The sequence below is a fragment of the Channa argus genome, chromosome 14 (genome assembly GCF_033026475.1).
Source record: "Channa argus isolate prfri chromosome 14, Channa argus male v1.0, whole genome shotgun sequence".
Classification (NCBI taxonomy): Eukaryota; Metazoa; Chordata; class Actinopteri; order Anabantiformes; family Channidae; genus Channa; species Channa argus.
In genome coordinates, this window is record NC_090210.1 from 22,448,555 (window position 1) to 22,474,187 (window position 25,633).

At 38.6% G+C, this 25,633-nt stretch overlaps 1 protein-coding gene across 3 annotated transcripts in view; it reads right to left on the minus strand.

The window, feature by feature from the left end:
- The window catches only part of larp4b (La ribonucleoprotein 4B), a 39,894-nt gene that overhangs the window by 12,343 nt on the left and 1,918 nt on the right, over positions 1–25,633 (minus strand). For 2 of the 3 annotated variants that reach the window (XM_067529348.1, XM_067529349.1), the window contains 10 exons: positions 19,033–19,166; positions 9,241–9,394; positions 7,007–7,180; positions 6,413–6,491; positions 4,526–4,662; positions 3,812–3,915; positions 2,381–2,491; positions 2,126–2,179; positions 793–999; positions 241–347 (listed from right to left, as the gene is read on the minus strand). In XM_067529348.1, coding sequence (XP_067385449.1) covers positions 241–347; positions 793–999; positions 2,126–2,179; positions 2,381–2,491; positions 3,812–3,915; positions 4,526–4,662; positions 6,413–6,491; positions 7,007–7,180; positions 9,241–9,394; positions 19,033–19,113 — 1,208 coding nt within the window. In that variant the 5' untranslated portion in view covers positions 19,114–19,166. Of the gene's footprint in view, positions 1–240; positions 348–792; positions 1,000–2,125; positions 2,180–2,380; positions 2,492–3,811; positions 3,916–4,525; positions 4,663–6,412; positions 6,492–7,006; positions 7,181–9,240; positions 9,395–19,032; positions 19,167–20,526; positions 20,749–25,633 lie in introns of all 3 variants that reach the window. The other variant, XM_067529347.1, reaches the window with a different exon arrangement.

The window sequence follows — 25,633 nt, forward strand, 5'->3', positions numbered from 1 at the left end:
AGTCTTAAGAATTTATGTTTGTTGGTAAAATGAAATGCTTGTACAGTAGAGCCCTGCATAAAGTAGTATCCACTTTGCTGTAAAATAAACTAAACGTGGTCAATAATTTTAAGCTCTATCAAAATTGTATATGAGTTTTTAGAAATGTAAGACTTTTTAAAGTCTAAAATTCCGATTACTGAATTTATAATACTGCGTTTTCAGAGGTATTCCAGTAGCTAATGCCTGGTAATTACAAACCTGTTCCTGGGCGGGTAGTGTCTGACAGCGAGGGGTGACGTTGCTGGCTTAAAACTGTGGGATGTAGTAAATCCATTGATGAACTGGTTGCTGTGAAATGGGGCAACCTGATAAAAAAAACAAAAAAACATGTTCATTAACTGCATTAACAAAAATTCAACAAGATTGATTACTAGAAAAACGTATAACCTAAAAAGAAAGACAGATTACAAACAGAGTCAACTACCATGATACTGCAACACATCATGATCCACCTGCACGTTGAATTGTACATAAATACAAGTGTGTAGGTAAATATAAGTAATAACTCTGATCCAACAGTCCTTTTATTTGCCAGCAGTGTAAACAAAACATAAAAATTTATTTAAATCAAAGCACTTTTTGTAGATTTCACATTACCAGCTTTTAATGTTAAAGCTTTGAGTAAGGTTTGGACATTTTAATATATCAGAAAGAATCTGCCTTAGCCACTTAATTTTAAACTCCTCTTATCTTTGTGAACAATTTGAATAATTTTGGGTGTCAAAACAAAAACAAATATCTAAATCTTACCAATGCTGGGTCGATGTAGCTGTGTGTGGCTGACCAGGCCTGTGGCGTGACAAGGCTGTACAGAGGGAACGGCTGCTGGGGGCTGTAAAGTTGCGGGATGTAGTAAGACGTGTAGCGCTGCTGGGCGTATGGGTTAACTTCCACCGGCCGGTAACCGTTCTTTGGCATGAAAGTGTTGATAGCGATTGCCTTCGCCTTTATCCTCGCCTAGGAGAGGGAGAAGAAGAGAGCAGAGCATGAAATCAGCAAGAATTGGTAAACGGTTTGCACTCATATCGCTTTTCTACCTATTGGCACACTAAAGCACTTTACACTGCTTTTCATTCACCCACTCACTCTAACACCGATGGGGGAGCTGCTATGCAGCTGGCCAACAATCACCAGGAGCAACTAAATTGGGGTTCGGTGTCTTGCTCAAGGACACTTTGATATGTGACTGGAGGAGCCAGGGATCGAACAATTTCACATTCTTCATTCTTCCAAAAGAAATAAATGGCGTGTGTGTGTGTGTATAGGTGTCAACTTTTAACATTTGTATAATGTGCTCATTTTTGTCATATATGTACATAAGTAGGAATGAAAGATGGGCAATTAGGTGTCCAAAAAAGGAGATTAAACTTCAGCAGAAATGTTGTGCTAAGAGACTGTGACTCTAAGTTCACGTACTGGATCAAAAGCTGTTGCTAAAGCAGAAACAGTGACAGCTGCTGATACATTTTGTGCAGTTTTGCTTAATTACTTCTCGTCATTAGACACACACCTGTCGTTTTACTTATTGCCAGTATCTCTTTGACCGTAATAAGTGGCAAAATGTGCACAGGTGCATTGACAGGTTACTTAAAATGTCTTATGCTTTAGCAGAAAACAGAAAAACTGCTAAAATGTCCTTATATTCAACCTTTCTGGGCCAAGTTATGATTGGGAGAGATTTTAAGAAGCAGTTCTTTCATGCAAGGCTTTTCGTCAGTGGTGGTAATGAGGATTTTCATACATTAAAAGTGATGTCACCTATGAACCTCTTAAGTGAGGATGTTTTAGTTCGCTGCTAAAAACCCTGATGCGTGTTATCATACTGATTTTTTATGCATGAGAGAGGATAACTTTGTCCTCTTCTTAGCTAATAAAAATGCAACATTTGGGCTTCTTAAAAGCACAGATGTGCCTAAATTTGAGCTGAAACAAATAAAGATACAGTGTTTAAAGCACAAAGCAGATAACTTAAATCTAACCTATGGACTGATCACATCATGTTAGATTGGTTGACACAAGAAACAGGTATTTGATTTGTCATTATTTCAGACAAAATCTGTTTATTTCCCCCCAAAAATCTCACCTTAATCGGCTTCCCTTGGAAAGTCTTCACCTCCTCACGGAGATATTGATATGCCTTTTATCAAACGACAAATAAGAAGCACATAATTACGCAACGATTTAGATTCAAATGTTATGAGAAAACATGACTGAAAACAAAAAGAACAAGTATATTACTAATAGCACAAAACATACAGTGCTTAAGTTGTTTTAACAGATTATTGGGCAATGTTATTTCACAGTGATAAGAGTGAAAAAAATTAAATATACATTTTACCTGCTGTGCGTCTGCTTCTGATTCAAAGGTGATGAACCAGTTGTCGTTGTAGGCAAATTCACAGTTAATGAACTTAGGCAAGTTGTCCCCATTAAAAAGAGCCTCGACCTCCTGCAAAACAAAACATGAGAACTTTGCACCAGTTTAAAAAAACAAAACAAAAACTATCAAATTCAGTCTTGGATCATACAGGGGAAAAGTATCTTATCCATTAGTCCAACTGAGATCAGCTGCACAATAATTTAACTTTTTTGGGAGGGGGAATAATCTAATCGATTTAATTACTTAGAATACTAATACAAAGTAGCTTTAATGTTTAATTTATGTGACCATTTTCACCTTATTACAACAATACAGTCATAATACTAATAAGGGATTTTGGTCACTGTGTAATTGTCATATGAAATTTTTATTTTATTTTAAAAATATATTTTGAAAGAAAAACCCAGAACTGAAACTTTGCAACATTGCAATAGGCTAAATTTTCATCTCTGCTATTTTTTCTATTAATTTGACCTCATTATTAGGTCTGAATGAAACTTTTAGGCTCAATTGTGGCATCTTTAATTTCAGATACAAACTGCTATTATTTTGAGAGCTGGACACAAAAACACTGTATGAGAAGATTTTTTTGATGTGAACACAATGAAAATGTACTGCTGAGAATGAGCAGAGCTGAAAATGTTCAGTCATGCTGAGACAGATAAGCTCTGGATGGTGAATATTTACAGACTACATGTCTGTAAATCACTAACACTTGACTATTGCTGCAACATGGAAATAAACCAGATTAATTTTAACCTCCATAACACTGTACACATGCACAGTGCAAATCCAGTATGAACACTAATTTCACCCCACAACATTGTTATGGTCTATTCAACTAATTCTATAGTCCGTGATTTTCTGCAGGCTAAGAAATGTATTAAATTGTCACCAACATCTAGGATAGTGCAGCGATTGTCTTAGGTCTATTTTTACACACAGTAATTGTTAATGCAAATACTGAGTGCTTTAAGACGCGGGGGGAAAAATATACCACATTTGAATTTTTATTAACTTGTTCCCAAAAAAAATCCCCCGACGGTAGCAGAATTTCATCTCTATTGATTATTGCAGCCACATTAATAAAAAATATTTAGTTACGCAATGCAAGACTATGAATTACTATGATCCAAATAGGCCTGTCATTAGTACTATTAATCCCACATCTGCATACATTTGTTGCCTTCAATGTAAACAAATTGTGCTTGAATTCAGGCAATGAGCCGGGTCCGTTAAATGTTACATTTATAGAATATTTATGCACCTTTTTTCCTCTGTTGGCTCAGGCTGGAGAACTGCTCGGAGAGTCAAATGACTGACAGCCAAGCGTTTCAACTTCTGACCACCTCTCTGTTGCCACAGTGCAAATCGAGCACATCTACTTACCTCTTTGGGCGTACTCTCAGGAACCTCTCTGAGGATCACGATGCAACGGTTCTGGTTGGGTCGCACTTTCTCCCCCTTCTCATCCACCTGGACCAGTGGCAGAGCTATAGGAAGCCAGAGCAGTAAATTTTAAAACAATGGTCCAAAAAAACAAAAAGCCCCATCTCTGAGGGTATATGGATGTAGACTACAATCACATTTATGATCTTTAATTGCATAAAACTCTTTACTCAATTATTCTGAATGCCATACTTAAAAAAAAAAAAAAGAGTATACTAGTATATAATGGAGTGAAGAGTATATAATAGAGTAAAGAGTATATAATAGAGTATACTAGTACATTAGCCCTAATAGCAGCACAAAGAAGCAAATTTGTTTATACCATTTCATCTAGTTTTATATAAAATATCTTGACACTGCATGCATCACTGAGCAATAAAGTGAGAGAATTCATTTAAGTATGGGTATAAATCAAACACAAGCAGGTAAGACTCTGCTGGATGCATTTTAACAACCTCTCCTGGGAAATTAACCTGAACCACATGTTAAAAATTCACTGTGCTTATGTCTTGTCATCCTGCCTACTTAGCAGGTGAGCAGCTATCGCCATAGCTGATGTTTAAGTGAAACCATGAGGCCGCTAATAAATGGCAGAAGAGAATAAAGACAATAACATCATGGAGTTGTTTTGAATGGCTATATCCTATAACTTACATCTTAAGATGTCCACAATCAGCTCCACATCAGTACTGAGCTTTTTGACATGGTCCAAGTTGGCCACAGTCAAAATTGGCACATACTGGTCACTGTCCATCTGGGAGATGAGGTACATGTCACTGGCCAGATTCTCCCTGAGACAATCACAAAGGGCACAAATGATTACTGACACTTCCAGGCCACAGCTCAGGTTCCTTGTGTAAATACACAGAGGTAAAATTGATCTTTTAACTACCCTAAGTTGAATAGGCTTCCGTTTCCCCACCCACAGAGTCACACCTGTCCTTACCTGAGTGCATTGAGTAGGCTTGTTTAGTAAGCCTAAGCATCGCAGATTTATGAATGTATGCACAGGTGCACATCTTAAAACTCTTAGTTTCTTCAACTTACAGCTGTTGCACTCAGTTGTTTATGCAACTGTGAGCAAACTGGTTTCTAAAAGGAAATCCAACAGTACATGTTTCACTCTCTCTAGAAATTTTCTCATCTCATTTGAGAATCTAATGCTCCACCCACATCGGTTTGGCTTTGTTACTCCTCCTGCAGTTTAGGACTTAAAGAGCGAAAGGAAACTTTACTTGGAACTCTAGTAAGATGATAAAGGCAACTCAACCACAAGCACCATAGAAGTGCTCGGCTGTATGAAGTAAGCCTTTCATTCAGGCCACGCCTGACGCCCCCACAGAGTGAGGAGATCTTTGATTCGTACTCTAAACAATGCACAAACCCACTGCACACTATTAGCACAAACATAATAACATAGAGCTAAATGGTTAACTGATTTATAAATATAACACCATTACTCGTTTAATTTGAGGTGAAGGGCTGCAAAGTGGAAAAATCTTTACTATTGATTATTCTTTCATTTTCTCAATTAACAGTATGGCAACTAAAAGAGTTAGTTAAATAGTGTACCAGCATTTCAAGCCTTATTTATACGCAAGTTGATTTAGCATTTTAAACAGCGCTATTTGAATTATTTACTCAAAGCAAGAAGGTCCTAAATCAATCGTTCGTGGAACATAGCTTCCACATAAGTAATGTTTCTGATACAGTCAGACTCATGAGGACATGAGCAGAAGATAACTTCATTGAGAGGTCCTCTGTGGATCCTTGAGGCTATAGAGACAGAAAATTTGTCATTTGAGCTTAATAGAAATGCAGCTTTTCGTGGTGATGACCAGGATCAATTTTTTTTCTTCTTTAAATTGGCAAAATATATGAGACGGGTCTTCACAGAGTCATTTATAGCTCTTTTAAATGATGAAGGCACACAAACCAAGCTAACCACTAACATTACAGTAACAAGTCTGCAGCTTTTGGGGGAAAAACTACATCCCAGCACTGTGTGACTACTTAAATCAGTGGCTTGACACAGCACTGTGCAGCAGTGCCCGTATTGTCCCTGTTGCTGAAAACTTAATTTTGGTGTTTGCTGTCTTTTTTAAATTGTTAAAACACCAGTGGCTGGAGAAGCTTAAATCTTCTAGACAAATAATATAAAGTAACCACAGTGTAGAGTGAAAAGAAAAAACTAAATAATAGTTTTAGCAGCAAATTATACTTTGTGTAGTAGTTTTGTAAAATAGTCAATTTTTCCGTTCATTCTAGCCTGTTGCTGTTCAGTATTTTTTAAGTCTTTGTGTAAACTATGGGATTAAACTGTCTGAAGAAACAGCCACAGTGGCTAAAGACTTGACTTCAAACAATTGATGCAAAAATTCAGAGGATCCTTTACCTGTATTTCTCTGTGTTCTGGTTTTTAAGCAAAAACCTACTTGCTGAAAGCTCTCTGTAAGAAAATCTACATAAATACACCTAGGGGCCTCATTGTGATGTAATGTGTTGTAAAAAGATGCCAGTTAAATATCTAGATAGACTCACCGGGAAAGACAGAATTCCAAGGTTTTTTTTAGGTGCTCCCTCAAGCCCTCCTGGGGATTTTCAGTCTGGGGATCAGTGCCTGATGAAACATGGGAAGAAGTTTGGGTAAATTAGGGAGACACTTAATTAAGATGTGGGTAGAAAAACATTATTCAGAACATGCTTAAACTGTTAAATGAAATGAACTAAACTAAATTTATAGTAGAATGAGTGTGTTCAGGAGCAGAGACAGTAAGTCAGTTTATGGCTCAGACATGGAAAAAGGGCACCAAAAGCAGACAGTCGTGTCATGTTTGTTAAATAATGCAGAAACAAATTGCAGTTATCACAGAAATTCTGGTACATGAAGCAGTACACATGTGACATGATTCTTTTTTAAAAAAGGAAGGTGACTAACCTGACTCAACTGGAGTTCCGGCACTTAGTAACAATGAATACTAGCCTACTATTTTAGCCAGAACAAGTAGATACCATCTGCCTCAGTCACTTTCACAATTAAGAAACTCTGAAATTGTACATATAGACACATTGTAACCCCCCCACTTAATGTGCAACTGACCCACGGCTTGCTCTGACAATCACTACCCAGCCCACCTGTGTGCCCAGGCTGTCCAGGCTCGGGGTATTCTGTGTAAGAAGGCTCGGAGCACTCCAGGGGGACGGAGGCCACTGGGGCTGGCTCGGCCAGCATTACTGGTACCGGTGGAGGCTCATCTGGGTCGGTTAGTAGGGGCTCCTTGTAAGTCTTGTCCTCACTGGCTTCATAGTCTGCGACGGAGGAGATGTAACAATGATTAAATATGGTAAATGTACAATAGAGAATTTCGAAAATCACTTAAACTAAAGTTGACGTCTCTTCTTCTAAAGTTTTGGCCCCCTCATTAATTTGAAATAGGGTGGCCAAAACTTTAGAATCCCCTCATATTATAATACACGCCAGTACGAGTCCACCACCCACTATGGAGTAGAATTAGCGGCTTTCTAACTGAACCTTGTGTTTTTAAACTAATACACAAAGCCAAACAAATAGCAGCTGGGTATAAAAATTGGTGTGATGTATTTAGTTGGAACACCTGCAGCTGACAGCCCATCGGACAATTACATTATTCTTGCGCAATTGCTTTGCATGTGTAGGCCCAAAAATACAGTAATGTTTCATTCAGATGCATTTTCCAAGTAAAATAAATCCTTTATTGCCCATGTTTTTGTCATAAAATCGTTGCAGTTTACTCTGCGTCATGTGATCTAGTATTTAGTGCAAAGGAAAAAAATAAAATACAATCAAAATCCCAGATTCTAACAAGTGCTTAATACAATATTTATCTGATGCAGGTAAACTGGTAAATCAAATCAAAATTAATCAATTCTGGACAGTGTGAATTAAAATCTACTTTAAAAGGTCAGTGCCAATATTCAGCTCTAATCCATAGACCCAAAAAGTCGATTATTTATATGAGTATGATTATTAATATGATTGAGAATTCTGGAGCTTACTTTTCTTGGGCTTTTGGGTCAGTGGTAGTATTAGTAGTATAAGTCTTGGAGTTCTGGCATGGAAACTTTGAGTAGTCTAACATCAACAAACCCCTACATATTGTCTCAAGTACTGTTAGCGCAACTAATGAGGTCCTTGATAAGTGGTTTCACGTGTGCTTTAGACAAAAACCTGATTTGAATCTGCATGTTCTTCTGAGGGATTCCATGCAGGGGTTGAATCATTTTGAGACTCCAGTAAACATTCAAAGTTGCATTTTGTGTTGAATTTGGAAGAACCACTTGTAACATTGGTGGTGTTGATGCATTTAAATTGCTCATTTGATTTACTGATTCAAACAGCCAAAATTTGTAATTTTGCTAAAACACCCCATTTTCAGTGAGTGGTTGCATTTGATTTTGTTTTTGTTTTTTTTAGATTTTCTGTGATTAGTTCAAGTCCTGACAATGTTACTTCTTCATTTGGCAAAACATTCTCTTATGCCCTCTTAGAAGTAGGAACTGAAACAGGCTGGGATGTCAATCAGTGTCAAACTCAGACTAATCAATCATTTTGTTTCGCCACCACATCCTTGTTGCCACTGCACTGGCTATACTTGGCTCAGCACATTAAAGTGAGTAATTATGGTCATTTGTGAAGGAGGAACGGTGAGTCTGGTTGGAATATTCATAGCTCAAACTAAATTGAGTATAAATGATTAAAGATGTGTCTTGACATGACAAGAACAATGACAAGAACAGACGAAGGGAGGCTACAAAGTGAAATAAGGGTTTGGGAGTTTATGAGAGCAGCCCCACTGTTGTTTCAACAATTAACTACTGGATTCATACTGATGTGTTTCAGTGACATAGAGGCTGGTGCAGCTCAACTAGCTGACAGCACCGTGCCCCTTATGAATGTGTAGTTCTAGATACTGTATGTGTTTAGTTAGGCGTGTAATTAAAATAACCAGTTTCAACTGGAAAGTTCTTTTTACTACAATCAGACAACCACAATAGCGAAATGTGTCTGGGTACTTACTTTATATAATGTGTTATGTGTAATACCTGGATACCTGCTGTAACAATAATAATCAGCCTAAAATCTCTAAACAGTAATAAACTCTGCACTTCGGTTATAGGTAGAATTGAAATGGGCAAAAATTGTTCTTGCCTGGTTTTAACACGCACCCGGTTCAGCCTCTCAACGTTCCCCTATAGCATAGCGGGGCGCGTTTTCATGACCCATGTTGAATTCGAGTTACGTGTTCTTACAAGCCCTTTAATTTGCTTTTATAGTCAAAAACATAATTTATAGTAGTGGGTGTATATTCTACACAAAATAGTTGGCTGACCTTCTGGGCCAGGGTCGACTGAACTATTGCAGCCTTCCTTCCATGGCTGCAGGGCAGCAGTTGTGGTATCAGCACTCCCGCTGGGGTCCAGGCTAAACATGTGGTTTGCCCATGCTTTCGCATTGGGGTTGAGGTCTGAAACCTTGGCGGATTCCTATAAAAAGAGAGTTTGGTCAGACATCTTGTCGTTAGTTGACGCATACTCACGTGGGTAGAGTTCCAACTCATTTTATTTGGTACACGATGAACATACGGCACATCATAAAATTATACTAATTGCAATAATTACAAATGAACATGTTTATAATTTTACCAGGTTGCATCTTACTAGGATCTATGTTACTGAAACGGAAAACTAATAACCCACACTAAAAACATTGCACGCAAACTCAATTACCTGGCAGGCAAGTAAAAAAAATGTACTGCTAGAAATTAGGGAGGAAATTCACCAAAATGTAAGCCAACGCCAAACAACAAGGCAAAGAGCGCAAAATGTACATACAAGAGATGAGCACAGTGACCAATTTACATCTTTGGTAGTTTGAAACATTTAACAGATATACAGGCACAAATGCACAATGCCTGGAGAAACGGTTTTGAAATATAATTTTCTAATATAACAACAGGGATAGCTTTCGGCTACAAGCTCACGGAGCCCTGCTGCTGCCTCCTAATATACTCACAGGATCAAAGCAGCAGTTTAGGATGCATGTCTCACATGCTAACAGGCTGTAACCCAGAGCCGTGGACAGAGCCAGTGTTTCATTGAAGTCCTGAGTCATAGCAGGCCAGGTGCTTCCTGTTGGTGGTGAAACAAGGCTCCACTGCATCCAATCCATGATTACACATATAAACAGAGTCTATGTATTTCCACAGGTAGGCAGAGAAAGACTCCCGACCGACATTGTATCCCTTAAGCCAAGCCTGTGCTCCTTCAAATGAAGCTGCCACCACACCTGTCTAGGCCATCCCTATTAAATCACAGCCATTGCCACACGCTGTCTGGCTCCACTGGTCTGAGCTTTTGGGTTGATTCAACAAATCTGATGACAGCACTGACACTCTGCTGCCTGGGTGGGCCAGGCTGACGTTGCAGAAGCTGACTGGTTGTCTTGCTCGTGTTAAGCCCCCATCTCCGCTTCTGTTTTGACGTTGCTGCACTGACTCATTCTTCAGTGAAATGCTGGAGCTGTGGATAGTGTGTTGAGTTGCACACCTGAGCTCAAACAAAGCCTGCTCCAGTGATGCTTGTGCTGTCTCACCCCTGAGGCATTGCTTAAATTAAATCAGCCCTCTCGAGCATTGGTTTTAATAGATTAGTTTGCTAAGGAGCAGAGTTGCTGAGGCCAAAGAAAAGCTGTAAAAATCTGCTTCGAACTCAAGTTGAAAGAATTCACAATTTAGCAGCAGGAACAAAGAAGATAAGATTAAATGAGAGAATGAGAGCGTGACTTGATAGAAGATGAAAAGAAGGGACAAATTTCCCAACATTTCACTGCACAACAAGATCAATGTGGATGTCTCTGGGCAGAAAGATGGACAGACACCCCCACCCCTGTCCGTGCTGGCTGCCATAGAAACTGCTGCTGACATCACCAGATGTGTACATTCTCGACACAGCTTGACCTTTCAAACATTTTAACTGGACCTTTCTTTCACAGAGAGGGAAAGACAACGTTCTGATGCAGTGTGCAAATTGGGTTGAGGGTATGGGTATGTGACTCATCATGAACCCTGCACAAATATGAGTTATTGTTGCTGATAATGGAGGTCAGCCTGAGTAGCGGTGCTTTATTGCCCTGCCTCGCTAATGTAGGCTGTTCATTTAGAAACCAAATGCATCCCAACTATAGCACAACAATGATGGCTGGGTGATACAAAAATTGTTAATTTTTTGGTTTTGAACAATGCCTAAATGGAAAGGTCCAGCTTATTATTACCTCTGCTGTCACCCAATGGCAGCAGCAGCAGTTCTCTGAAGCGAAGACGGGAGATGCCTGTACATATGCTGGCTTTGCTTGTCAACAAGTGGAAATATTGGCAACCTCAGCAGGTGTAGACAATGATATAAAAACTCACAAGGGTTTTAATGTTACCTCAGCCATACGGAAATGTCAGACACCCAACTCTTTGTGTGTCTTTTTAATTGGCCTCATATTAAAAGAAAGTAACATTGTGTCTCTATAGAAGTTATAGCATTAGCCACCTATAGCAACTGTGTAATGGAGAGCTCCATGTGTTCAGAGACCAGATATTTTGTTTCCACCTTTTGTCCATGTCCAATCTTATTTAACACATGGGCTATAAATAGGTCACGTTCATTGTCTGGTCCATTTCTAACAAATATGTGCAAGGCATATGGTGTTTGTGCCTCCCTCTGTGTGCATGTGTGTGAATAAGCAATGAGGTGGAAAACACAAGGGCTTTGTAGCACCACATAAATGAGTGCAATCCTGTGGTTAATGCTTGAAGTTTCCGGCTGTGTCTTAGAAACTAGCTCCCTGCAGCTGTGGGTAGCAGTAAATGTACCTGGGCGGGCCACTCAAGTATTTGTATTTTTTTATATTTTAACTGTTGAAGACAACAATGAGATCCACGATCACTTAACTAGTGGACAATTTCTCCTGGCTCTACAACAGCTCTTTACCTTATTGGCAACAGCAGCTCAGATCACCTGTCAGTAACATTAATCTTATGATTTAAAAGGGATGATGGGACAAACACAACATGTCAAGTGTGGGTGCTCTCTGCACACCTGTAGAGAAATAGGTTTCAATACAACAACAACAACTGCTGGCTGCTCCCATACATAACCACATCAAGCCATCTCTAGTTTTAAAATCTATTTCATTTTAACCATAATATAAAATATGCATAAATAAACGTGCAGCTTTACCAACAAGCTCTTCTTTCTAAATTCTGAGCATAACTATATTTGCTGAAGTGTCAATTTTACTGTCTTTAGTCACAACATGGTTTGTGTTACAAGCTCCATAAATTGCCCAGTTTGCAAATCCTCTAAACACGATGAGCCTTTTCCAGTGGTAATATTAACAGCAGCAGAGAAGCCTTTGAACTGACATTCCTATGAAGCATTATAAACAAAAGAGTGCATTTTCCAAGATACCTTTGTCTTTGACATTTTCTAAGTGTAAAAACTGACATAGTATGGAGAAAGATTTTATTAGATTTATTGAGACCATTAACCTTTCTTTATTATAGCGTGAAAGCATTATTTTGGTTCTTTACTACTTTTCTCCATCACTACTCTCAACTTGTGATGAGAACTACAGCCTTGAAGCATCCATCAGGGGAAGTTTGCCCCCTTCCTTTTCACACTAAAATCTTCTTTCCAATCTTGAGCATGTGTAAATGACAGTGGAAAAAGACAGCAGGGTCTTTCCATTTCCTAATTATGTAGCACTCAGGAAGAATAACTCTCTTTGCCTGGAGGCCCTTCTGGTTACTTTTTCCCCTGGTAACACATTTTTTCCTATTCGAAGAGTTGATTAAGAGATACATCGAGACACATCCCTGTGACTGCTTCGAGACAGATTAGGAATTAAATTGACTAAATTAACCTATGAGTTTCTACTGTGCAAAGCGGTAACGATTCATCACCACAGTAAGGAATCAACAATTTGTGCTCCAGACAGTGATCATTAAAGCAGATGTTGCTCTATAAGCATGAAAACATGTTATTTGTGGTCCAAGGGAAAATGATTTAACATGCTGAGGCCTAAACACAGCAAAACAAACAAAAAAAAAGAAACCAAAGAATGGAACCTGAACACTTTCCTCCTCAATCCACAATGCCGGAATCAAATGATGTAAGAGAGACTTGTGGTGCCATCACCTATTACCCCAGAACAGTGGAACAAACAAGGAGACAGCAGCTGGGGGAGGAAGAAGAAACTTTTTACATAGCTTAGACAGCTACTACAACTCACCACCCACCTTCAGTCTTAGCAGCCATGTGTTTTCTTAGAAAACAACCACAATCCTATACATCAGAAAGTTAGCTGGCTGGTCGAGGAGGCAAGTTTGCTCATCACAGCCACAACTCACCAGTATCTGGCTGGGGGCTGGTGCATTATGCCACCCTGCTGACCCCATTTAGCCCTGACAACTATTGCAGAATTGTCACATGTGCTACAGTCAATCAGACTGTGAGGGTTGCATTGCACCGCAAGAAAATTATAAGACATAAACCCTGTGCAAATGAACTGCAGAGCCTGTAGGGACAGCATGAATGATCACCCACAGACCTACGTCCGTAAGAGGAAAACACACGTATGTTCAGCTCAACATGAAAAGGGCTTCCCCATGGAGTACATTAGGATGTTTTGCTTCCTTTATATAATAAAGTTTGGAGTCTTTTGAGACTGTCACGGTGATACCATATTCTTTATGGTATTATCTAGTCACATTGCAGGACATACAATATTAAATGAAGCAAATGGACGACACTATAAACATTTCGAAAATAAAAAGGACAACGTAGATCTTTGTTGTCAGTACTTTCATGGCAAGTTAAAAAATAATAATAAATGTATTACACTACTTCATTTCCCCCTCCAAATACCCTTCAGCAGTAGTCACAGTGCTCACCTGCATGTGTCCTGGGTGCATGTGAGCTGAAATCAGCTGCATTTCCAGTGTTGCGTACATTTCAATGTCCTCATTACATGTGTACATTTCTTGGCAAACCGTGAACTGAATGTATTTAATTGCCACTAAAGAAAGCAAATGTGAGTGTCTTTATACACAGCAAGTGGGAGCAACAAATACTTTTACCCTATAATCCCAGATCAGCCACCAGTTCTCCCTCGTCCCACTTCTGTAGTGAGGTGTTCAAGGATTGCAGAGAGCATAGGTGGGTTTTGTTTTAACTATAAGCATCACTCCAATCTAGAGTTATTACTTCTTTCCACATTGAACTATTCCGGTAAATTTTGCCCAATATTGTGCTTCTCTAGTTTGGGTACTCATGAAACATCATTGGAACAATTTTCTTTAGGTAACATCTTAAAAGTTTTTGATAACACAAATTGGAAATTCTTTTTGGAAAACAGACGTCGTGTCCTGTGGACTGAAGAGGACAGGGACCATCCAGCTTGTTATCCGTGGGCAGTTCAACAGCCTGATCTCTAATGGTATGGAGGTGCATTAGTGCCTATGTTGTGGGCAGCTTACACATCTGGAAAGGCTCCATCATTGCTGAAGAGTACGTAGAGGTTTTAGAGCAACATATGCTCCCATCCAGACAATGTCTTTCAGGTAAGGTTTGCTTATTTCAGCAAGACAATGCTAAACCACATACTGCATCCATCACAACAGCATGACTTTGCAGGAGAAGAGTCCAGGGGCTGAAATGGCCTCCCTGCAGTCCAGACCTTTCACCAACAGAAAACATTTGGCAAATCATAAAACAAAACATCCAGCAACAAAGGCCCAGGACTGTTGAGCAGCTAGAATCCTGGACCAGACAATAGGACAACATTCCTCTCCTAAAACTCCAGCAACTGGTCTCTTCACTTCCCAGGTATTTACAGACAGGTGTTCAAAAAAGAGGGGATGCTACACAATGGAAAACATCACCTTCTTCCAACTTATGATAAGTGTTGCTGCCATCAAATTCAAAATGAGCTAATGCTTCCATGAAATGGTAAAATGTTGCAGTTTCAAAAACTGATAAGCCGTTTATGTTCTATTGTGGGTTGATGAGATTTGCAAATCATTGCATTCTGTTTTTATTTACATTTATACATCTTCCCAACTTTTATGGAATTGGGGTTTTACTACAACTGATAAACTGGCTCTCTTGGCATCTGTTACTTCCAAAATAGCTATGACAATCCCTGGTTCACTGCTGTATTAATAATTTTAGTCAGTCAAAAAAAATAAATTAAAGAAAATAAAAGGACACTGTAACCCCCAACATTTATTTTACATAGAAACCTGGATCTATCAGTCCATTTGTAATCATTAACTTCTTTGGGAAAAGTGTAATAATGATTTATAATAGCAACATATTGTTTGGTCTGCATGTTGGATAATTACAGGCTGAGCACCCCAGAGAGAATACACATTCTGATATAACCTTCCTAAAAATACTTTTCAAAACATCAGTTACAATTCAATTCGTCCTTATACAATTCCAGACACTAATTACAAATAGTGAAGATAGATTAATGTTATGTGAAGAAGTGAACAAGGTGCAGGACTTTAAGTTCTTAGGGTCAACGGTTTAGAGCAACGGAGAGCGTGGAAAATAGGTGAAGAGGCGAGTGCAGGCAGGTTGGAACAAGTGGAAAAAGTGTCAGGTGTGTTGTGTGATAACAGAGTATCAGCGAGAATGAAAGGAAAGGTGTTCAAGACGGTGGTGAGACCAGAGATGTTGTTCGGCTTAGAGACAGTGGCACTGAAGAAAAGACAGGAGGCAGAGCTGGAGGTAGCAGAGCTAAAGATGTTGAGGTTCTCTTTGGGAGGGACGAGGATGGACAGGATCAGGAATGAGGACAGCTCATGTTAGATGTGTTGGAGATAAAGTCAGAGAGGACAGATTGAGGTGGTTTGGACATGTTCAGAGGAGAAACTGTTAATATATCGGCAGAAGGATGTAGAGGTTGGAGCTGCCAGGCAGGAGGTCTAGAGAAAGACCAAAGAGGAGGTTTATGGATGTAGTGAGAGAGGACATGAAGGTAGTTGGTGTCCTGAAGGGGAACAGCCCAAAGGAAAAGAAGAAGATTAACGTTAAATTTTATTCTGAATATATGTTGAACAAATATTCTTAGTAATGAACAAAGCAAGCACTGGGATTAAATAAAACACATTTTGGTGTGTTGCTTTAAACTACCGAACATTATTATAAATTACAATTAATACACAAAATCATGGTCTATTATTATGCAATATTGTGGTAGTCTAGTTTCTTTGCACCACATATTTCCCAGTGCTTTGGCTGATAGCTGCTGTTTAGTAAACTGGGCAATACATTTCAATCTTAATGCAGGCAGAAACAGAAAACATTCTCCACTTACTACACACATGCAGTTGCACAGAAAACCTGCAATTAACTTCTACAACGACCCCGGTATTAGAGGGAAACACACCAATAAACACAGAGACAATAGTAGTAATAGATCGTGCTTTGCTCTGTTTGGAGGTAATTCTACGTCTCACGAGCAGGAAGAACCAACATCTTCGATGTCAACTAACCTTTAGCTGCTGCTCCTTGTATTGGTGCACCATTGTCGACACATTCTGCACAATGCTGTACATTGTTACGATTGAGCCTTTAGTGCTGATAGCAGCAGTAGGAACACAATAATCTGCATTTAATCCTTGGTTGTGGCCAGACATGCCTCTGAAATCAAACATGTTCCAGACAGACATACAATACAGAAAACAGACTAGTTTGAAAAAAATAAAGCTGCTAAAAACAAACAAAAATATCCATGGCCAGGGTAACATTACCTTAATGACAGTAACCAAATACCATTTTTTTCCAGCCCAACACTGTGACATGGCCTTGGTTTAATATCTAGTTTTTTTTAGATAATGCATTGTGTTGTTGTCATATTTAGTGAAGGGATGGGAATCAAACCTCAACAGCTGCCTTACTGCACTGCTGTTTTCAGTCTGGGCCTTTACAAGGTAGTAAATATCATACCTGTGGATAAACATGTCCACTGTCTGCTCATGAATTAAACCAAAAAAAAACAACAGGTCATGGTTATTGAGTTACATGATACCCATTTCATCTGCATCCTCTATTCATTACTTCTCTATTAATCATAATCAGGGCGGAAAATCAAGTCAACTGGAAAATTGGCTGCGGCTGGTATATTGCTTTCTATGACTTGGAGGATTTCTCAAATGTAGATGGCTGCACAGGGGCAAAGATTATGTGTCAGCCGCCCCCAACACTGGATAACCATAAACCAACTTTTTTTTTACTTTATATTAGAACATTTGATAGTCATTTTATAGTGCAAATACTGCACCCAAGAACATTTTACTGTTGGATGTCGGTCATACTGGTAATGTGAGACCTTTGTCTAACGTTGCTTGTTTAACCAAGTAGCTTCAAATAGTTAAAGCAGCAAGTAGCCAAAAGCTACAGATGCAATTGAGCTAATAAAGTATTTGCATAAGAAATGTTGAGATAACTAATAAATTCCACAGAACACGTTCCACAAATTAACGCCACAAAACAAGGTAAGAAACTGTACCTCCACAGCTTCCACTATCTTGTTGTGCTCCCCCACCACCTTGTAGCTCCAATAGCTGTAAACACATCATTTCCCCGACAACTGACTAGGCCAACTTCAAAGGAAAAGACGTCAAAGGCAGTTGTGTGAGGTCAATGATGATATAATCGATATGCTTGTACATACGCTTCTTAATTTACCCGACCTTTAAAGACACAGCGACCACAGAAAAAGCACAGTAGAACAAACAGAAAACTCCCGTCGGCTTATACAGATCAAATCCAGTTAAACTTAAAAGCCTAATAATTACACTGTGATCCTCCTTTGAAGACAATAGTTTGTGACTTTCCCAACAAAATGTGTGAGAAACAATTTTTATCAGGGATTATCTGATCAAACTTTTTGGGCCAAAATCTGATCTTCTTTTCTTTTCAGCTGTTCCCTTTCAGGAGCTCCCACAGCGAATCATGTGCCTCCATCTAACTCTGTCCTCTGCATCCTCTTCACTCACACCAACTAACTTCATGTCCTCTCTCACTACATCCATAAATCTCCTCTTTGCTCTTCCTCTAGACCTCCTGCCTGGCAGCTCCAACCTCAGCATCCTTCTACCAATATATTCACAGTTTCTCCTCTGAACATGTCCAAACCACCTCAATCTGGCCTCTCTGACTTTATCTCCAACACATCTAACATGAGCTGTCCCTCTGACGTCTCATTCCTGATCCTGTCCATCCTCGTCCCTCCCAAAGAGAACCTCAACATCTTAAGCTCAGCTACCTCCAGCTCTGCCTCCTGTCTTTTCTTCAGTGCCACTGTCTCTAAGCCAAACAAAATCGCTGGTCTCACCACCGTCTTGAACACCTTTCTTTTCATTCTCGCTGATATTTTTCTCGCTTTTATCACACGTAATACACCTTACACGTTTCTGGGAACAAAAGGCCAATCTGCTGGTTTTAGCTTCATAAATGTGATTTTGTAATATTTTTGGGGGGGTGCTTTACTTTGTTGTATATGAAGGTCAGTGCTCAGTTTATTATTTTTATTTTCTAATTGTTGGTTTGGTTTAAATAAACTTAATTAAAAGTATCAGATTCCAGAATACATCTATGAGTAAATGAGAGGGACCCAAGGTTACAGGGAGCAGAGGTGAAAAAGGTGCAGGACTTTACAACAAGAAAGGTGCATGTTCTTTTGGTCCAAGTTTCAAAAATCAAAGTCTGGATTACGCTTAAAGTTCAGTCTTATGAGAGTGTAGCTGCATGTCTGCCCTTTTTTTTTTGTTTGTTTTTTTGCAATGCATGTAAGGCATTAACAACATCACCTAGGAAAACACCCCAATAAACATCAATTACAAAAAAATAAATAAAACACCACAATACACCAATAAACCTCGGGTGAGCTGCAAACAATAATAAGGAAAATCCAGTAATTACTTCTGAAAAGACCTCCCATGATCATTTGTCATGATGTGGCACGAATGTTTAATATACTTCCCTACTCCAGTGTAGAGAGATACATGAACAGGAGTAAGAAGCAAAGCATTGGAAAATGTGTCTTCGTATGGAACACTTACCAAATGAGAGCTCTCTTTTGCCTCTTGTACTTGCTGCACCTGTGGTTCAGCTACAACTTTCGTGTCCTGGTCAGAAGTCATGAGCCGTCTGCTTCTTGGCTCCTCAGGGAGAAGTCTCTGTGTCACCAAGTAAGCTACAGGGGGGCAGGGGGGGGGACAAAGTCAGTTTCAAGTACAGATGTTTATCCACATAACTGCAGTGTAATATTGGTTGAAACACTCTCTCTCTCAAACAAGTTGTTTTTAGCACCATATCAAACTATTTTTATAAACACACTCAGCTATAAGTGTGACAAAAATCAATTTTATATGTTTATAAATACACAGATACAGCAAAAATAAATATATAATACAGTGTCTTTATAAGTAAACTGACTGTTTTAAATAAGCTGTTGAAAAGGCCTACAGTTATGGCCAAAAATATCGGCACCCTTGCAATTCTGTCAGAAAATGGAACCCTTCTCTTAGAAAATTGTTCCAGTTGCAAATGTTTTGGTATTTACGTGCTTATTGTGTTTGCATTGGAACAACACAAAAAAAAACGAGAAGGGAAGTCAAATGTGATACAATTCTGCACAGAACCCAAAAATGCACTGGACAAAACTACTGGCACCTTTAACTTGATATTTGGTACCAAATCGCCTTTAGTAACCATGAATGAGTTACTTCTACATCTCTAGTGGAATTGTGGACCACTCTTTTGCAAACTGCTCCAGGTCATTCAGATTTGATGGAGGCCTTCTCCCAGCTGCTGTTTTGAGAACTTTCCACAGGTGGTCTGTGGGATTCAGATCTGGACTCATTGCTGGCCCTTTCTCAACTCTCCAGTGCTTTGTTTGTAACCTTCTCTGCCTGCTTTTTGAAGTGTGTTTCAGGGTCATTGTCCTGCTGGAAGGCCCATGACCTCTGGTGGAGACGCAGCTTTCTGACACTGGCCGCCACGTTGTGGGTGATTACTATATTACCCACACCTGTTACTTCCCACAGGTGTGTGGAAATACAAATTACAGGAGCATTACATGCTCGAAAAGCAATTTCTTCTTACAATTTAGACAAGGTGCCAATAATTTTGTCCATTGCATTTTTGAGTTCTGTGAATTTAGTAAGTTAGTGAAAGTAGTAAGTTATAAAGTATTTGTGTTGTTCTAGTGCAAACAATAAAACAATTAGCACATAATTACAAAAACATCAGCAGTTGTGTGTTGCACTTTCTAACAGAATTGAAAGGATGCTGATATTTTGGGCCGTAATCGTACATTTTGAACTACTTATGTCAGCTTGTCTACATAAGCCATTGCTGCTAAGACATGTGGTTAAGCAGGCTCTAAATGTGACAGTTACAGTAGCTGCAGTACAGCAGTTGCCGTTTTACGTTTTTGAGGTTTGAACATACATCAAAAATACATCTTGTACATGAAACCAACAAATTGTGCAAAGAGAGTGAGTTTGTATGACAACTACAGAGTGTTCAACTCATCAACAGCACCTGCCTACCTGAACTCTCTCATCCAGGTCTAAAATCCCTCCTGCCCACTGCCAACGAAAAGCGCTGGCGGTCCCATCACAACACAAAAGATCCCAAGCAAAACTCTTCAGCTCAGTGGTCCCACGATGCTGAAACAAGCTACCAGACCCTGCACGCTCAGCAGATTCACTCGCAATATTCAACTCCCAATATTCTGTTGGAAACAGATCTCTTCTGCAACTTCCTATGTTCTAACATATCAAAAAAAACAAAAAAACTTATGAAACAGAAACACTTCTTCTCATAGCACTTAAATGTTTTCTCCTTCACTTTTTTCCTTGCTTTTAGCTCACCTGGATAACAGCATTTGCCAAATTACTATATGTAAAGTGTAAATGATAAATATCAACATCAACCAATATAAAAATTATTTACAACAGTTATTTAAATCAAAATTCCATACCAACGAGCCCTAACCATTCGAGGGACTTATTTTACAGCTCAGCCCTACCAGGACCTCCACTCTTTGGATCAAGTAGCACTGGATTTACATTTACTATAGGCAAATATACACCAATCAGCCACATCAATAACACTGCTGATCTTAATAATGTCATGGAGGACAAGGCTCAGCATAATCACTCTAAGCAGTTTGCAGATACACAGCTCCATATGCAGCAAAATGTGATGCACTTAGTCCAGAGGTGTTAGTAGCACAAGCACAATACTCAATTATAAAAAGAGCAAGTGTTATCCTAAAAAAAATTTGCAAGTACCATTTCAAATCTTTTACCCAAACCCTTTACCCAAACCCTAAGCCGATTAATACTTAAAGTACAAAAGTAAAAGTACTCCACTAGGAAAACAATATATTTTAAAGCACTGATTATGGTATTTATGGCAACGTATGTACACTAAGTGGCTAATCAGACAGGACACATTTTAGCAGCCTGGGGTGGCTTTTTCCTTTTTGTAGTTGTTTGTGAAGCATTTTGCGAGTTGCTTTTGTGTTTTTTGTTTCTTTTTTAATAAACAGCCCCCTGAAAATGTCCAGGTAAAAAAGTTCAACTCAGAGTGGAAAAACACACGCCATTACCAGCAATTGTTTTCCACTGTCCAATCAGACAAAATGAAACACCCGATGATTGACAGCAGATTACTAAACAGTCCCGACTCATCCTAAAATAAACCTGGAAGTGACCATCATCCAGACAAATCTGGACAAGCTCCTTTTTGTGTCTCATGTACAAACACGGAGCTGTTTTTGTGAACAGCATAATTGAAAGCTGCCTCTTACTCTGAACAAGAGCCCAAGGATGAACCTCCCACCTGCACATTTTGCAGATGTTTAGAAGATAAATTAATTTATTATGTCTGCTTAGGACCTTTAAACATAATGCGAAGCGCCTTGCAGTTTCTAAAATTAAAGCTCTTAATAAAAAATAAATGTCAATTATCACTTTATGTAAAGGTGGAGCTTATTGGTCATTAATGAATAATGATACATCAGCATTATTAACTTTGTAATATTTTGTTTTATAAAAGAAAAACGTTTTTATATTAAAACCACCAGGTGGGTGTGTAAAATTTGATTGTTGGCTCCACTATGCAGGTTAAAAAAAAAAAATACAATTTAAGAAATCTAGCACATCTTTCAGGGTCACAAGCTCATTTTTGTTTTTAGTAAAACCCAAACAAACCAAACTTAGATCTTAACAAAACTCTGACCCATGGATGAGCAAGAACCAAAAAGGCAATAAGTTAGTGCCAAAATTTTACTTCACAATCAGGCCTACTTTCTGTTCCATCAACCCATTAAAATTTACAATAAAAGCTAACACTCATCAGAACCATAAAGGAATAAAGTGAAATTACACATGGACCAACAGTAAAATAAAAAAAATCAGTAAATGTTTGATTGTTTTTTAGTGTTTTTTGTTAGTAACTCTTCACATTGGCTTGGCAGTCCAAGCAGTCCAAGAATATCAACTTGAGGACTTGTGAAGGACATTTAAATAGTCTGAAAATGTACGCACAGAATAACTAAACGACAAAACATTTACTTACAAAAATCAATGTTCGTTACCCTACTAAGTAGGGTAGTGACAGGTCACATTTCAGATTCAAGAAAATCAGTATAATTGAATTTTATTTTTTTTTTAAATTACCCTTCATTAACCTTCTGCCATTCATTCAATTCACTGCTTCTGCACAACTGACTATCAACCTCCACACCGTTCATGTGCTTTCTACAATGACATTTTTCTGGACACTAACTTATTTATTACGTATCAGTAGGCAACAGATTTTGCTGCACTGGAGTGCGGATCACATTTTCAATGTTTTGCACCAGCTCTCTGCGGTTGGTCACTTACACACTAGATCTTACCTCAACTATATAATAAAAGGATGAGGACCCCACTGAATCCAAACATCAATGTAAACAACTTATTTTATGTCCTGTTGGAGCCATTTGTAAAGATAATCCACACAACAATTGGGTGCCTGTCTGACACGGCCACGTGTGTTTGCATACAAAGAAGAAAAAGAATGGCATAGCTGTAAAGCTGGTGACCTTTGATCCACATATTGAGCTCCATACAGGCAGCAGTGTGTGTGTGTGTCTGTGTGAGAGAATGTGTGTCATGCCACTACAACAAATTGGACTACGCACATTTTCCCATCCATTCTACACAAACACCGAAACAGCTGTTTTATAATAAACTTTGCTGAACAAAACGGTAAAACCTGTTTGTCAACTGAAATGTACATTTAACTGCGTCCCTCCATGGTAAAGCACACAATATAAATACCAGGCTGATGTGCTGCTACATACATTTTTCTGTGATTTTGCAATATTTATATATGGGATTTATCGCTCTAAATCTGCAAGATTGCTGTGTGTCTACGGACAATTTCACCAATTAGTCTTCCAATTATTTTTCGATTAATCCATCGACACTTGATGCCAAAAATGGCCACATTTGCCCATCTATGACAAAGAATCTTTACATTAAAAACCATAAAACAAATCTGTCACTTTTCTTGTGAATATTAAAGTAGGAAATCAACAAATCATTTTTCAGCTGTGAGTTGTTCTAATCCTGAATCACGTTATCCTGTTATGTCAGCTCTTCAAACCCAAAAGAATTGGATTAGAGAAGCTATATTTTATCATCTGGGATAGTGGTTTGCTCTTGTGGTTGTTGACTAGACCATATCTAAATCTGTATTTCTCAACAGTAGAAACAAGGCATCGTCCGAGAACCAACAATTAGCTACCAAGGCGATTCTAAAATTCTGAAGTGTGACAGTGCTTGTTTTCTATGGTACCAGAAGTACCATGGTAGCCGTCATAGGCAGTGGAGAACATGATATTTCTGGCCCTTAAAAAAACAAAGAAAAACAGAATAATAAACTTATAAGGTTTTTCTAACTTTAGACACAAAGAGAAGAAGAAAGTAATGTGGAATGCTGGTGTCAGCGAGAGCAGCAACATGTCCACTGCAACTCAAGGAGGAATGTTTTGCTCTCAAGTCAGATGATCAGGGACAAGTTATTCACTATCAAACACTGCCACAAAAATTGTGTTTTGGATTAAAAAGAAGAAACACCTCACACTTGTCACAGATGGACATTTAGATCTGTACAAAGAATTCAAGGTGGGTGTTCGAGTTGGTAATTTTCTGTGACCATGACATCAACATTCCATTTTATTGTTTATGAATTGCGACAACTGTTCACAGACGCTAACGCCAGCTTGTTTAGGCCAAAAGTGATAGTCCATAAAATGAGCTGGGTGCTGCTTAAGACATCAGTTATTAGGCTACTAACATTAATGTTTGTGTCACTATATATTCTGTAGCCATGTGTGTGCACACTTGCGCGTGTGTTAGCTTGGCTTTGTGAGCTGCAGTCACTATGGTTTCCGTAAAGCCATAACAACATACCTCATAAGTGAAATCTCCTGATTGTCTTTTCACTGCATCACAATGAGAATAGTATGTTGAGCAGGATGGACAGGTGTAAAGTACACACAATGAGCCAACCGAGCTTTTTAGAGACAATGTATATGACAAAAGCTACAGAAGAGATGCAATACCACAAGGAAAAAAATAGAAAAGGTTTACTGCCATTTTTGACAAATTGCATTTTGTTTACATTAACAGTAATTTTTGTTACTTAAACACTCCACCCAACCCTTGTTGCTGAAATACATGACATTTGTTTATTTGTGTTTTTTTGCTGGTGTGATGGCCACAACCTCAGCCACACCCTAAGCTTGTTTGGTAATGATTTCACTTACCTTTGTATTTTACCTTACGTTTAGTTTCTTTCAATCAATTTTAAGTTGTGATAATTTCATTTCTCTTTTTCGAGTTACCGTTCTGCTGGTCTGGGGGTGCTGGCCGTCCAAATAAAACATTGGATTCAGGCCCTTATCAACTTTAAATACTTTCTACTGGGCCCGGACTGTACCAAGTACCCCATTTGATGCAGGGAGAGGAAAATGTTTCTTTAGTTGTTATAGGTTATTAAACTTTATATCATGAATTATTTTATTATTGCTTTTGTATATTTAAAACATTGAATAATGATAGTAAACCGTTTGTCCATCGCGTGATATAATTTGCTTAGTTACAGTAATCTCGACCCCTTGTGTGTGGTTTGGCCAGCCAGTATATATGTTGTTCAATATGATAGTTTGAGTTTAGCTTTTTTTTTTTAAAGACGTCTTTTAGGTCCCTGACAGCAGGTGTATATTGTTAACAGTTATATACAGACTACTCTTAACTGCAGAGTAATTGGAAGTAAATTAATTTAAAATGTTAAATTTCTTAATTTCTGAATTGTTTTATCCCACTTCTCACTAATATACCTAAAATACAAAATGTATATGTGCATACACCCAGAGGAATGTGTTATTTTGACCCACAAATTGTTCCATCACGCAAGGCTTTATTAACAAACACCTCTTTTTACCATTGTTCCAATTTCAATGGACTGCTCATGTAGGAGCAATGCATCCAAAATTAGATAGACTTTCTAACACAACTATGCTCATATGTGAGGTTTTGTCATTGTAGACAAGATAACCTAAGCATAATCCTCCTCCTGAGTAGAACTGAGACTCTG